The sequence below is a fragment of the Archocentrus centrarchus genome, unplaced genomic scaffold (genome assembly GCF_007364275.1).
Source record: "Archocentrus centrarchus isolate MPI-CPG fArcCen1 unplaced genomic scaffold, fArcCen1 scaffold_48_ctg1, whole genome shotgun sequence".
Classification (NCBI taxonomy): Eukaryota; Metazoa; Chordata; class Actinopteri; order Cichliformes; family Cichlidae; genus Archocentrus; species Archocentrus centrarchus.
The window spans coordinates 88,790-102,781 of NW_022060272.1; the positions used below are offsets into that span (position 1 = coordinate 88,790).

Consider the following 13,992-nt stretch of genomic DNA (forward strand, 5'->3'; position numbering starts at 1 on the left):
GACCAGCTAAAAGGAGATTTTCTAGTTTATGAACATTGGTAATCCTACCCCTAATGGATTAGGGTTGCATTTGCAATGTCCGCTGTATTGAAACAAGTCTCCGATATGGAACTGCAGGTGATGAGGTGGATGTCAAAACATGAAAAATGTAGCTGCAGCTGAACAAGGATGTAACAAGTGGCAGTCATCAAGGAAATGATAAATAAGTTGTACTTTAATTACACTATAACTACAATATCATCATGATTATGTGTTTAACCAAAGTATGAGTTGAAGTCTCCTTTCTTTTAAAAACTACTTAAAATATTTACAGATTTTTTTTTCTTTTAAAACTGTCAAATGCTAGCTTATCGCCATTTACATTTTAAGTAGGCTGTTTTAGGAGGCTCAAGGAACTTACACCATAAGTCACTGACTGCATTATTGCTACTCATTAACGTGAAAAGTCCTTCTTTTCATAGTCACGGCCGGATAATGCAGCAGGTGTATCAGGAAAAAAAAGCCTTCAGAGTGCAAAGCCACAAACCGTTTGTTTGTTTGTTTGTTTGTTTGTTTTAATGAGAGCTCACTATTTTAATCATGCTGACCTTAACAAACGCAAAATTATCATGTAGCTCCGCTCATCTCGTTCCGCACAGTGTTTCGCTGAATACAGGTTTTATCCCCATATAACTATTAAAATCATGTCCTTGAGGGCCGCCGCCACATTAAATGGGGAGTCTGGGAGTCTGGTGCGGCTCTCAGGGCTGGGATGGCCGAGGCTTCGTGATCTGTACACAACCCTGGAGGCACAGAGTGGGCATGAGGAGGCGCACACGAAGTACTTTTCAAACGGTGAGACGCTTTCTGCGCATTATCCGGTGTCTTGTGTGTTAGCGGTGGAATAACGTTGGTTTCTTCCTGCTGTTCGTGTTTCAGTTGTTCGTGGCAGCTGCGATGATTATTTTCAGGGACAGTCTCGCTGATTAAAACAAACCTTTTTTTTCCTTTCATTATTAGTAGATCGCTATTTACATTACATGTTATTTAACATTAGTCTGTGCTGTTGAAAACGTTGTGCACACTTTTGACAGGTTGTTGAACTCCTGCTGTCTGTCATTGCAGGCTGACTGACACAAGCTGAAATACAAATATCAAAGTGAGGACTGCGGCAATGGAGCTTGTGAAGCAGCAGAAAGTGGAAGATTTCTATGAAATTGGTGAAGAGCTCGGGAGGTAGAGACATGCACTGGATTTGCATGTGTTTTCTGTAATGAGTAACAGCGGCATGTTTAATGTAAATCAGAATTCAGATAGTGAGACTTAGTGAGGCATGCACTTTATGCATGGTGGAGGGGCAGAAACGTGTTGGTGGAGCTCTGACCTCCAATGTAGACAAGCCCAGAAACCAACCAGTAACCCGCTGCAGCTGAGAGGCGTACTTTATAAGGTCATTATGGATTATACCTGCTAAAAACAGAACCATAGAAATATTTGCATTGTAGCGCACTACATATTCAATCATTAACTACCTGCCACATCTGTTCACTGCAGCTATAAAAAGTCGTTATTTCTCTTTGGCTGCACAGGGCTCACACTATAGCTAAAGATGATTTCTAAAAGTAATCAGAAATATTTCTGAGAGAAGACACAAACAAAGCTGTATGTGTGGGTTTGGTCTTGTTGCTGTGTGTGCATGACAGCAGCCTGCCGTCATTTAAAGGATTCGTCTATATTTAGTGTCTGCTCTTAGCCTGGCTGCAGAGCAGGAAGTGGGGTGTCATCTTACAAACTACTCAAATGAACCAGGAAAAAATAGATGCAGCTGTACTGTCATATAAGTGAATTTGAATTTTAAGTATTCGTGCATGACTTGTTTGCTTGTGTAACTGTGAGTGGAAGAATCATCTTGTGCAGTTTGCTACAAAAAATGTTCAGCATTGTAAATGGGGTGGGGGGGCAAATGTGGGACAAACTGTGTGTTTGTGCAGTGCAATCTATCTGTAGGTACTGCAGTCCAACAAATAACAAAATAACGAACTGGTGTATTTTATCATATTCCTAATTTTCCTGAGAGTTAGGAAACATGCTAGCAGTTTCTATTAAAGCAGTCCATGAATGAAGACGGGCTGCCTCCATGAAGTTTGAAATATATTCCTTGGTGTTAGGTGCCCCCATCAGGCCAGTCTTTCACTTTGCCAAATATAACTGACAGCTAGATGTGGTCAATAGGTGTGCCTTTATCTTATCAGGCCATTGCTAAACTGGCCTGTTAAGATAAGATGCTTGATCCACAGAGTAATTCATGAATAAGCTTTAATCCAGTGATTCCCAACTGTTCCAAATGGATTTCCCCTCTGTGTTTGAGTGGGCAATTTGCCATCGTAAAGCAATGCAAAGAGAAAACTACAGGCTTGGAATTTGCTGCCAAGTTCATCAAGAAACGACAGAGCATGGCCAGCTCTCGAGGAGTGCGGCGGGAGGAAATAGAGCGTGAGGTGAACATCCTTCAGCAGATTCAGCACCCCAACATCGTCACGCTGCACGACGTTTACGAGAACCGCACCGATGTGGCACTCATCCTGGAGCTGTGAGTGGCAGATGATTACAGTTACATTATGACATTTTTATTAACTTGCCAAACTCAAAACTAAGCACACTTTAGGTAAAAAAAACAAACCAAAGCAAATCAAAAACATAACTATGTATTTAACTTTTCAGCTTCAAGAAGCAGAAGATAATAACTAGTATCTGTAAAATACAGTGCAAAATTCTTACGCCACCCCTCATTTCTTTATCCATCCATCCATCCATTTTCTTCCGCTTATCCGGGGCCGGGTCGCGGGGGCAGAAGCCTAAGCAGAGAAGCCCAAGCTTCCCTCTCCCCAGCCACCTCCTCCAGCCCATCCGGAGGGACCCCAAGGCGTTCCCAGGCCAGCCGAGATACACAATCTCTCCAGCGTGTCCTGGGTCTACCACGGGGCCTCCTCCCGGTGGGACATGCCCGGAACACCTCACCCAGGAGGCGGCCAGGAGGCATCCTAATCAGATGCCCGAGCCACCTCAACTGGCTCCTTTCGATGTGGAGGCTGACAGGTATCGACAGGCCAAGCGGAATGCAGCTCGGGTAGTGGCCAAAGCAAAAACTCGGGTGTGGGAGGAGTTCGGTGAGGCTATGGAAAAAGACTTTCGGACGGCATCGAAGCGATTCTGGCAAACCGTCAGGCGACTCAGGAGGGGAAAGCAGTGCTTCACTCACACTGTTTATAGTGCGGGGGGGTGCTGCTGACTTCAACTGAGGCTATAGTCGGACGGTGGAAGGAATACTTCGAGGACCTTCTGAATCCCACTGACACGCCTTCTGTAGTGGAAGCAGAGTCTGGGGATGAGGGGGATGACTTGACCATCACTGGGGGTGAGGTCACTGAGGTAGTTAAACAACTCCTTGGTGGCAGAGCCCCTGGGGTGGACGAGATTCGCCCTGAGTTCCTGAAGGCTCTGGATGTTGTAGGGCTGTCTTGGTTGACACGCCTCTGCAACATCGCGTGGAGATCTGGGGCAGTGCCATTGGATTGGCAGACCGGGGTGGTGGTCCCCATCTTTAAGAAGGGAGACCGGAGGGTGTGCTCCAACTTTCGGGGGATCACACTCCTCAGCCTCCCCGGTAAGGTCTATGCCAGGGTGCTGGAAAGGAGGGTGCGTCCGTTAGTCGAACCTCGGATTCAGGAGGAACAATGCGGTTTTCGTCCTGGTCGTGGAACGCTGGACCAGCTCTTTATCCTCTCAAGGATATTCGAGTGTGCGTGGGAGTTTGCCCAACCAGTCTACATGTGCTTTGTGGACTTGGAGAAGGCATTCGACCGTGTTCCTCGGGGTGTTCTTTGGGAGGTTCTGCGGGAGTATGGGGGGTCTGGCCCATTGTTGCGGGCCATTCAGTCCTTGTACAACCACAGTGAGAGCTTGGTCCGTATAGCCGGTAATAAGTCGGATTTGTTTCCTGTGGGTGTTGGACTCCGTCAGGGCTGCCCTTTGTCACCGATTCTGTTCATAATTTTTATGGACAGAATTTCTAGGCGTAGCCAGGTGGCGGAAGGCTTCTTCCTTGGTGGCCTCAGAGTCACATCTCTGCTTTTTGCAGATGATGCGGTTCTGTTGGCTTCATCACGGGGGGGCCTCCCGCTCGCAGTGGACCGGTTCGCAGCCGAGTGTGAAGCGGCTGGCATGAGAATCAGCACCTCTAAGTCTGAGGCCATGGTCCTCAGCCGGAAAAGGGTGGAGTGCCATCTCCGGCTCAGGAACGAGTTCTTGCCTCAAGTGGAGGAGTTTAAGTATCTCGGGGTCTTGTTCACGAGTGATGGGAGAAGGGAAAGGGAGATCGACAGGCGGATCGGGGCTGCTTCTGCAGTGATGCGGACGCTGCACCGGTCTGTCGTGGTGAAGAGGGAGCTTAGCGTAAAAGCGAGGCTCTCGATTTACCGGTCAATCTACGTTCCTACCCTCACCTATGGTCACGAGCTTTGGGTAGTGACCGAAAGAATAAGATCGCGAATACAAGCGGCAGAAATGAGTTTCCTTCGAAGGGTGGCTGGCCTCTCCCTTAGAGATAAGGTGAGGAGTGCGGCCATCCGGGAGGGGCTCGGAGTAGAGCCGCTGCTCCTCCACATCGAAAGGAGCCAGTTGAGGTGGCTCGGGCATCTGATTAGGATGCCTCCTGGCCGCCTCCTGGGTGAGGTGTTCCGGGCATGTCCCACCGGGAGGAGGCCCCTCATTTCTTTATATTACGGAAAATTGGAAAAGAGTGCAGAGATTGACTGAAACATGCAAACATACACGGAAATACAGTATATAATGCAAACACAGAGTTTATACAATCGTTTTTTTAATATCAGTTTTGGTCCTTTTGCCTTTATCAGATAGTGAACATAGACAGGAAAGTGGGGGAGAAAAAGAGGGGGAATGACATGCAGTAAAGGGCGGCGGGTCGGATGCACCATGGCACTGCGGCATACAATGCCGCCTGCTCACCCACTGAGCCGCCCCGGTGCCCAGAGTTTGTCTTAAAGAGCTTGAAAATCAATATTTAGTATGAGCAGCATTTTCTGATGAGGCTAGAGGTGGATCAATAGAAGAGCCAAGTGTATCTCTCAGGTCCTGTGTCACGTCTTTTCCTATTTCTGAAGGACATGACTTTAAGATACTGTTCATCTGCTTTTTTTTAGGCATGTCATTTTTTGTGCTCCACTTGGCCAGTTTCCTCAAACGGTTTTAAGGAAACACTTCACAACACGCTGAGATAGAGTGCGGTGAAAAAGTATTTGCCCCCTTTCTGATTTCTTATTCTTTTTGCATATTTGTCATACGTACATGTTTCAGATCATCAAAGATATCCAGAGTAAATACAAAACTAATAATGATGATTTCATTTATTGAGGGAAAGTTTCTATCCATACTTACTGTACCTGGCCCTGTGTAAAAAAGTAATTGCCCCCTAAACCTAATAACTGGTTGTGTAGCAAGAACTGCAGTCAAGTATTTGTGATAACTGGCAATGAGTCGTTCACATCGCTGAGGAGGAATTTTGGCCCACTTTTTGTTGCAGGATAGTTTTAATTCAGTCACACTGGAGGGTTTTTGAGCATGAACAGCCTGTTTAAGGTCATGCCAAAGCATCTGAATCAGATTTAAGTCCAGACTTTGAAAAAGCCACTCCAAAACCATCATTCTGTTTTGTTTTTTTGAGCAATTCAGAGGTGGTGTGTTTCCAGTCATTGTCCTGCTGCGGATCCCAAGCGCACTTGCGGTTTATTAAGCAAAATGAAGGCATGGAAAACGCTTTCAAAATCTCTGAAGCAGAGATACAGCATCACCTTTACAAGTAACTCAAGCTGAAAAAAAAAGAGTTTTAACTGCTGCATTTATCTGTTTATCAGAAGTAAAAGTGCTGTCAGTAATCATTCCCAGGTTCCTCACAAAGGGTTAGTTATAAATCTTTAAAGGGCTGAGGTTTGGCGGTCCAGGTTTCCAAACAGTAGAACATCTATTTAATTTAGATATTTAAGAGATTATTCCATTTAAACTCTGCAAACGGCTCCAGCAGCACAAACACTGTGGAAAAGTCTAATTCAGGGACACCTTTCAGGAGAAGTTGGCCTAGGGACACCAGTCAATCGAAGCAACCACGCCTCTATAACTCCAGTATCCATAAGGATGATCGCATCCATAATAATCCACATAAATTAGAGCTGTTATCAAAGGAAAAAAATGTCCATTTAATGCCAAACCATTTCTTGAACAGGCTGTAAATATGATATAAAGCTGTAAAGTTGGGAGTCTGTGGAGATTGACTCACTTTTTGAGCCTGCCTCAAATGGCCACCAGGGGAACTGCAGTTTTTGGCACTTTCCAGTTGGCTTCAGGTTTCAGCCCTGGATGTTGTTGCTTGGCGTGGCAGTTCTTGGCCACTTCTTGGCTCTGCCCCTGTTCTTAGCTCACTTTGGACACTTAAGACCAGTTGATCATATTTTGAATGCCACATTTGTTGTGTTGTTCCTGAACATGTGTATCTCTTAATGGTCATTAGAAGCTCACCATCTTCTAATGGCTGCTTCCATCAGGATAATGCACTGTGCTACAAAGTGAATCTCAAATTGCTTTCATGAACATAACAGTGAGGTCAATGGACTCCCCCAGTCACCAGATCTGAATCTCATTAGCCCGTCTTGGGAAGTGTTTGAATGTGAAGATGAAAAATCTGCAGTAGTGATGTGATGCAATCATGTTAGCATGTAGAATCAAAGTGACGGTTTCCAGAAAAGAGGGATAAAATCAATATGCTGTTCCTAATATGCGCTCATTGACTTTGTAATGTTGTCAGACAGAATGCTCTTGGAAACATTCAGTGGGAAATAGAGAAGAAAAGTGCATACTGAGATTTTAACTAACAAATGTTTGTGTTTCTGTTGTCAGGCTCTTGTACCTCCCCACATTTACATCAGTATTTTTTAAACCTATTTCAGGGTCTCTGGTGGTGAGCTGTTTGATTTCCTGGCCCAGAAGGAGTCTCTGAGTGAAGAGGAGGCCACTCAATTTATCAAACAAATCCTCGAGGGGGTGAACTACCTTCACGCCAGAAAAATAGCCCACTTTGATCTCAAGGTTTGTCCAAACAAGACATTTCATGCTCTCTTTCCACCAGAGATAAGACGCTGTCACATTTCTGAGCTACGGCAAAGTCTGAGGGTCACAGTAGACCTCAGCTCATTTAGCCCTGACACTGTATCAAAGCTTACTCATAATGATTCAGCATTACTTGGCCTTGGTCTTTTATAACACATCAAGACTTTTTCCACAGTTCACGCTGCCAGACCAGTTTTGGGAATTGAATATTAAAAAGAAAAGGTCATTAATTATGGCATGGTTTTCATATCTTTTTCGAACTGTTTGCATAAAACTATCACAAGACCTTATAGCTCAGCTTATCCCAAGATTGCTAACTTTCAAGCCTTTTTCAAGCCAAATAAAGTAGGCCATTTTTCATGTTTTCCTGCTAAACCTCAGTGCAGCGTTCAATACTGTTGACCATAATATTTTAAACTGCAGGAATGTCTTAAAGACATAAATGCATGGATGACCTCTAATTTCCTGCTTCTAAATTCAGATAAAACTGAAGTTCTTGTACTCAGCCCCACAAATCTGAGAAACATGGTGTCAAACCAAATACTTACTCTGGATGGTATCACCCTGACCTCCAGTAACACTGTGGGGAATCTTGGAGTCAGTTTTGACCAGGATATGTAAGCAAATATGTAGGACTGCTTTTTTGCATTTGTGCAATATTTCTAAAATTAGAAACATCCTTCCTCAGAGTGATGCTGAAAAGCTAATTCATGCATTTATTACTTCTAGGCTGGACTATTGTAATTCATTATTATCAGGCTGTCCTAAAAGCTCCCTGAAAAGCCTTCAGCTGATCCGAAATGCTGCAGCTAGAGCTTTATCTCATATACACATAACATCTTGAACAATCAGGCTCCATCTTATCTTAAAGACCTCATAGTTCTGTGTCACCCCAATAAAGCACTTCGCTCTTAGACTGCTGGCTTACTTGTGATTCCTGGGGTATTTAAAAGTAGAACAGGAGGCAGCTGGGGGAGCCTAGGCTTAAAACTTTCCTTTTTGATCAAGCTTATAGTTAGGACTGGAATAGCTGACCCTGAACCCTCCCTTAGTTATGCTGCAATTAGCCTAGGGTGGTCTGTTTATACCCCACTCTGCATTTAATCATTAGTTCTTATTAATCTCTGGCTCTCTTCCACAGAGTGTCTTTTGTTCTGTCTCCTTCCCCTCACCCCCAACTGGATGCGGCAGATGACTGCCCCTCCCTGAGCCTGGTTCTACTGGAGGTTTCTTCCTGTTAAAAGGGAGTTTTTCCTTCCCACTATTGCCAAGTGCTTGCTTGTAGGGTTCATCAGACTGTTGAAGTTTTCTCTTAATGTAGGGTCTTTACCTTACAATATAAAGTGACTTCAAACAACCGTTTGTTGTGATTTGGTGCTATATAAATAAAACTGAATGCAGCACGTTGGCATGGTGGTTAGCACTGTTGCCTCACAGAGAGAAGTTCTGGGTTTGAATCCACCTTGGCCCAGGCCTTTCTGTGTGGACGTTGTATGTTCTCCCCATGTTTGCATGGGTTTTCTCCAGGTACTCCAGTTTCTTGTCACAGTCCAAGGGTTAGGCTAATTGGTGATTCTAGATTGGATATAGGTGTCAATCTGAGTGTGAATCGTTGTCTTTCTCTCTGTGATGGCCCTGCGAAAGGCTGCACCCCCCCCACCCCCCACCCCACCCCACCCCTTCCCGAGACTATCTCCAGAATTTGGGAGTGGAGAGGATGGAAGGGCCTGCCTGCAGTCCTGACCTCAACCCCACTGAACACTTGTGGGATCAGCTTGGGCGTGCTGTTTATACCAGAGTGACCAACACACTGGCTGACTTGCGACAAATGCTGCTTGAAGAATGCGATGCCATCCCACAGCAGTGTGTGACCAAGCTGGTGACCAGCATGAGGAGGAGATGCCAGACTGTTGTGGCTGTGTATGGTTCTTCCACATGCTGCTGAGGCCCCTGTTGTCAATATGTTTAGTTTCTTCAGACTTCAATCATCCAGTCCAATAAACAACACCAAACAAGAGTTAATAGCAGAATAAACTGGATCATATTCTAAAAGAGAAAGATGCACTAAAATGAATAACTGTAGCTCTTGGTGCTGAGAAGGCATTCAAGAGACTGGGATGGCTGCACTTGTTTAAGGTCTTAGATAAATTTGGTTTAGGTCAGTCATTTTTAATTGGGTGAATCATTGGGTTGTCAGCAAAAGTCACCAATAATGTACAGCACTTAGCAGCATTTCCTATGAAAAGATCAAGTCCCTGACACTGTTTGTTTTAGCTATTTTAGCCCTTAGCAGAGCTGATCAGTATAGTTCATCTTTTTTTGAGGTTGATCCTTGTGGATTCAGATTGTTCTTGACTCCTTGAAACAAAAGTTTCTAATGGATTTATTTATGAATGCAATTCCAGAACAGTTTCTAGAAGTCTTGATTTTTTTTTTTTTTATGTGCCACAAAATCAACACACAGGCTATACTGAACCATTTTTATATAAAGAGTTCAAAGTTGCTCAGTAGATGTTTTTGTCTTCTGCAGCCTGAAAACATAATGCTTTTGGACAAGAATGCGCCGTTGCCGAGAATAAAACTGATTGATTTTGGTCTTGCCCATAAGATTGAAGCTGGGGTTGAGTTCAAGAACATCTTTGGAACTCCAGAGTTTGTAGGTAAGATCATTCTTTTTTCCCTGCTCTTGATGTAGACAGTGGAGCAGCAGGGAGTGCAAAAGCACTGGACACTCATGGTTCCAGCTATAGATGAGGCACTCCCATGCAGTTTTTCCAGGCCACACCCCACTGGCCACTAAAAAGTTTGTTTCCCAGTCTTCCTGATCTGGGTGACAGGTCCAGGTTCCTATTCCTAAGGACTCTTTGAATTAAAAAAATTAACAAGTCCAACAGAAATGAGCTGCCTCCAAAGATAGGTAGAGATAAGGTGAGGAGCTCTGTCATTCATGAGGGAATCAGAGTAGCTCAGCTGGCTCCTCTCTGACACTGGCTAGAAGGGGAGCCAGTTGAGGTGGTCCAGGCATCTGATTAGGATGCCACTTGGGCACTTTCAATGTTTCAGACATGTCCAATTGGGAGGAGACCACATCAGGGCAGACCCAGGACACGGTGGCTTGAGAACATCTTGGTATTCCCTGGAGGAGCCGGTGGCTGGAGAGAGGGAGACTTGGACATCTCTGCTTAGACTGCTACCCCTGGGAAATGAATCTGAGTCTAAATGTTAGACAAAAAATGAAAAAGAAAAGAAAAAATGGCTCCACTAGACCACTTTATTTTTAAAAAAGAAAGGAGTTTGGTTCCAGGTACCCAGCTGGTAATCCAACTTTGAACTGCCATGTGTTTAAAAACATAGAACGTGGAGTTTGTGAAATGAAACTGTCAGAGGTACGGAAAAACTCATCTTGGTTTTTATTGTTTGCCTGTTAAGCACCAGAGATCGTCAACTATGAGCCGCTGGGATTGGAAGCAGACATGTGGAGCGTTGGTGTCATCACTTACATCCTGCAAGTGAACCAGAAACAACATTATCATGGTATCTCCTACAATATCATTTACATTATAATGCAACAGGATAATAAGAAACTGCACTTGTTTTATTGCTTTCTTCCAGGCTGAGTGGTGCCTCTCCTTTCCTCGGGGAAACCAAGCAGGACACACTGGGGAATATTTCAGCCATAAATTATGAGTTTGATGAAGAATTCTTCTGCCACACTAGTGAGCTGGCCAAGAACTTCATTAGCCAGCTGCTCGAGAAGGATAAGAAGTAAGAGCTCAGGGATAACTCAGTGAAGGGCACTTGTGCCACAGCAGGAGAGTTAAATGATTTGATCTCTGGACTGCTCATTATAGTCACTTCACCACTTTTACATAATGAAAATTCAGCAACATGATTTTTTTTTTTTTGTCTCATAGGAAAAGATTAACAGTTCAAGAAGCCCTTAATCCCCCATGGATCAAGGTAAACAGAAAAGTTTCTATCACATTCTGAGTGTGGTCAATGTAGCTGCAAAGCACCTGCACTGGACACGAGAAATGAAGCCTCTGCTCTGTGGTGGGGGGGCATAAGTTTGCAGGAATAATCTTAAATATGCTGCATTTGGGCGTGATCTGACCTTGAGGCCATCACAAAACAACTGCATGCAAGAAGAATGTACAAACAAAGCATGAAGGTCACCCCCTCACTTTGCAGAAGCCAGAGCAAGAAGAAACGCGGTCTCATATGAAGGAAATTTCACATCTCTAGACTAAGTGGGTTCAAAAGGGGCCCACAAAGGGTCTTCAGCACTAAAGTTAAATCCCAGGAAGGAATGTTGGACTTAACCATAGGTCTAAGGTGGTGGACAACTTCCAAAAAATACATGGCAAGGGCGTCCTCCAGAGGTGACGCAATGGACACAGGCAGTGAGAGAATCCAACGCTGAAACACTCATTCGTAACAAATCAGCTTGAAATATTCTCATTTTTCCTGATGTTATTTTTGAAGAAAATGTAATTTTATATTTTATTTAATGTGTTGAGGAAAAAGTTGCTGTATTCCGGCCATTCAAATCCATAGTGCTGATTAAAATATTTTCAGTCTTAGACTGTTCAGTAAATGTTAAACTGTTTGGCCGGCAACTTAGAATGTGTTTTCAATTTTGGCCCGTTCAGTGATCGAGTTTGACACCCCTGCTTCAAAGCATGATTAGAAGAGGTGTCCCCAGCCAGGACATGCAAGGGTGTGATATCCCATACTGCATGTGTTGTACCAAAGTGAACTGACTGAACGGGAACTGGGATTTATTCAGGCCTTTTCTAGTCTTACTGACACTCAAACTGTGACTGGGTATAGATCAAGGAAACAGGAAAAACATTTCTGAAGCTCCGAGTGTTCCCGGGAGCGCAGGAGTTTGGTTTGATCATCATTTCTGACAGAGCCGTCTGATTATCCGTGGGCACCCCGTGCCACCTCATTTTAACCCTGCGAGGTCTTCAGATTTTGCATCTTAACTATTGTAACTCAGTGTATTCAGGATTAAACCAAAAATAAATTTACTGCCTGCAATTAGCTAAAAAATATGAGCATATTATCCTCTCTTCCCTAATTAGTCCGTTTTTAGAAATAGTTTTTAATATTTTTTAATATGCCGGCTCTAAAAGTTTGATGTTGATTTAATGTTATATTTTCTCCTAGATTTACTCTCTGCAGTTTTCATGGTTTTCTTCTGTTTCTTTTATTATGCTGAACTGTTTTTTTATTTCCATGCAAAGATTTTCACAATGTTTTTAAAAGTGCTTTCTAAAAGATATTATTATTATTCCTTCTTTAAAAGATAGTTAATCGATCTCGCTCTGTTTAAATCCTTTAGTCCAATGAACACAAGGGACCAAAGAAATGTGAGCGGCGCCAATTAAAGACCAAGCGCCTGAGAGAGTACACCATCAAGTCCCACTCAAGCATGCCACCCAACAACACCTACGTAAACTTTGAGCGCTTTGCCCAGGTTGTGGAGGATATTGACCAGATGGAGAGCTCCTTCATTAGCCTAGCTGCAGCCCATGACTCTCTGCAGGAAGATATAGATGCTATGGTCTCTATATACAATGAAAAGGAAGCCTGGTACAAGGAGGAGAGCGAGGCCATGCGCCAGGAGCTCTCACAAATCCGCTACGAGTTCCGTAAGGTGGAGGCCTTGAAGAGGAGCGTGCAGGACGACATGCAGGCTTTCAGCTGCAGCCTCAGTGCCATTAGTGACCGCTACCAGGAGAGGCAGAGCCGCTTTGATAGCCTGCACCTGGAGCTTAGCACCAAGCTGAAGTGGGTGCAGGAGGTCATGGGCTCATTTCATACAGATGAAGGAGGTAGAGGATACCCCAACTGCAGCTTCTCCACAGTCTTCAACAGTGACATGAATGAAACCCTGAAAGAGCTGCTCAGTTCCTGTGGAGGAGAACTGCTGTCTGGGATCAACCTGGAGTTCTCTGAGACTGAACAGCAAAAATGATTCAGCAAAGGCTAAATCACCGATCACCCATTTAAAAGCACAGTGTGTTCAAGAGGCAGCAATTAGCAGGACTGTACTGTATGACGCCCAAATAAATATTACACAAACATATACACACACTAAGCGAGTGATTGTTGATTTGTAAATAACAACTGAAGCTGTTCTGCAATACAGTAAAATGTTCAGCAAATACCTTGCTGTAACATTTTTAGCAAACAATATTAATTTGTTATGCTGTATGTTGAAGATAAGTACAAAGATTTTGTTTTAGTCTTTAAAAAAAACTACGTGTAATTTCTCTATAATCATCTAAAAGAAGGGTTCACTATGTTCAGGGTTAATTTAAACATGCTTGCTGGAAATGTTCCTTGTTGTCATAGTCCCAAAAAAATCTGTTCCCAAATCAGTACAATATGTCAATACTTGATCTGTCTTAAAATGGACTTTCCAAGGGGAGTTGTGTGATGTCTGAGGACTGTGAGAGCGAAGCTCCTGACCAAATTCTAGCCTGTTAGAAGACAAGAGATTTAAGCTGGCTGATGAAACATCGAGAACTGAAGTGGTAATGTCTCTGCATGAAAGTAAGCTTGCTGTAAGGTCCAGAAAATAGGAAATTCACCCAGAACTGCAAGCGCCTTCTGCAGCAGTTCATGGTGGATGACAAACAGATAGATAACTTGGTGGATGAGATCAGCAAAGGAGTTTTAAGTGCCTCCCTCAATGTGAAAATAGAAGTGAAGTCAGGAAATCATCAAGCTGGGGAGGCAGGACAGAGGATACCTGGAGCAGTCAGAGGCTCGGCTGAGAGATGCAGATTGGACTACCGAGATCTAGAGCAGGGAAGGTTGATT

At 43.9% G+C, this 13,992-nt stretch overlaps 1 protein-coding gene across 1 annotated transcript; it reads left to right on the plus strand.

The window, feature by feature from the left end:
• Positions 1-1,135: 1,135 nt before the first annotated feature.
• On the plus strand, positions 1,136-13,263 carry LOC115777303 (death-associated protein kinase 3-like). Its single transcript, XM_030725166.1, has 8 exons — positions 1,136-1,215; positions 2,348-2,569; positions 6,996-7,134; positions 9,686-9,815; positions 10,585-10,660; positions 10,768-10,920; positions 11,070-11,115; positions 12,506-13,263. Exons 1-8 carry the CDS (start codon positions 1,154-1,156, stop codon positions 13,139-13,141), a joined length of 1,464 nt encoding a protein of 487 aa, XP_030581026.1. The 5' UTR covers positions 1,136-1,153; the 3' UTR covers positions 13,142-13,263.
• The last annotated feature ends 729 nt before the right edge of the window (positions 13,264-13,992 follow it).

What these genes read in the sequence shown, in the direction of transcription:
- LOC115777303 (XM_030725166.1), top strand. Translation starts at nt 1,154, where the DNA reads ATGGAGCTTGTGAAGCAGCAGAAAGTGGAAGATTTCTATGAAATTGGT. An exon ending in TGGAACTCCAGAGTTTGTAG is followed by an intron (nt 9,816 to 10,584) that starts GTAAGATCATTC and finishes TTGCCTGTTAAG; the next exon opens with CACCAGAGATCGTCAACTAT. An exon ending in GGTGTCATCACTTACATCCT is followed by an intron (nt 10,661 to 10,767) that starts GCAAGTGAACCA and finishes GCTTTCTTCCAG; the next exon opens with GCTGAGTGGTGCCTCTCCTT.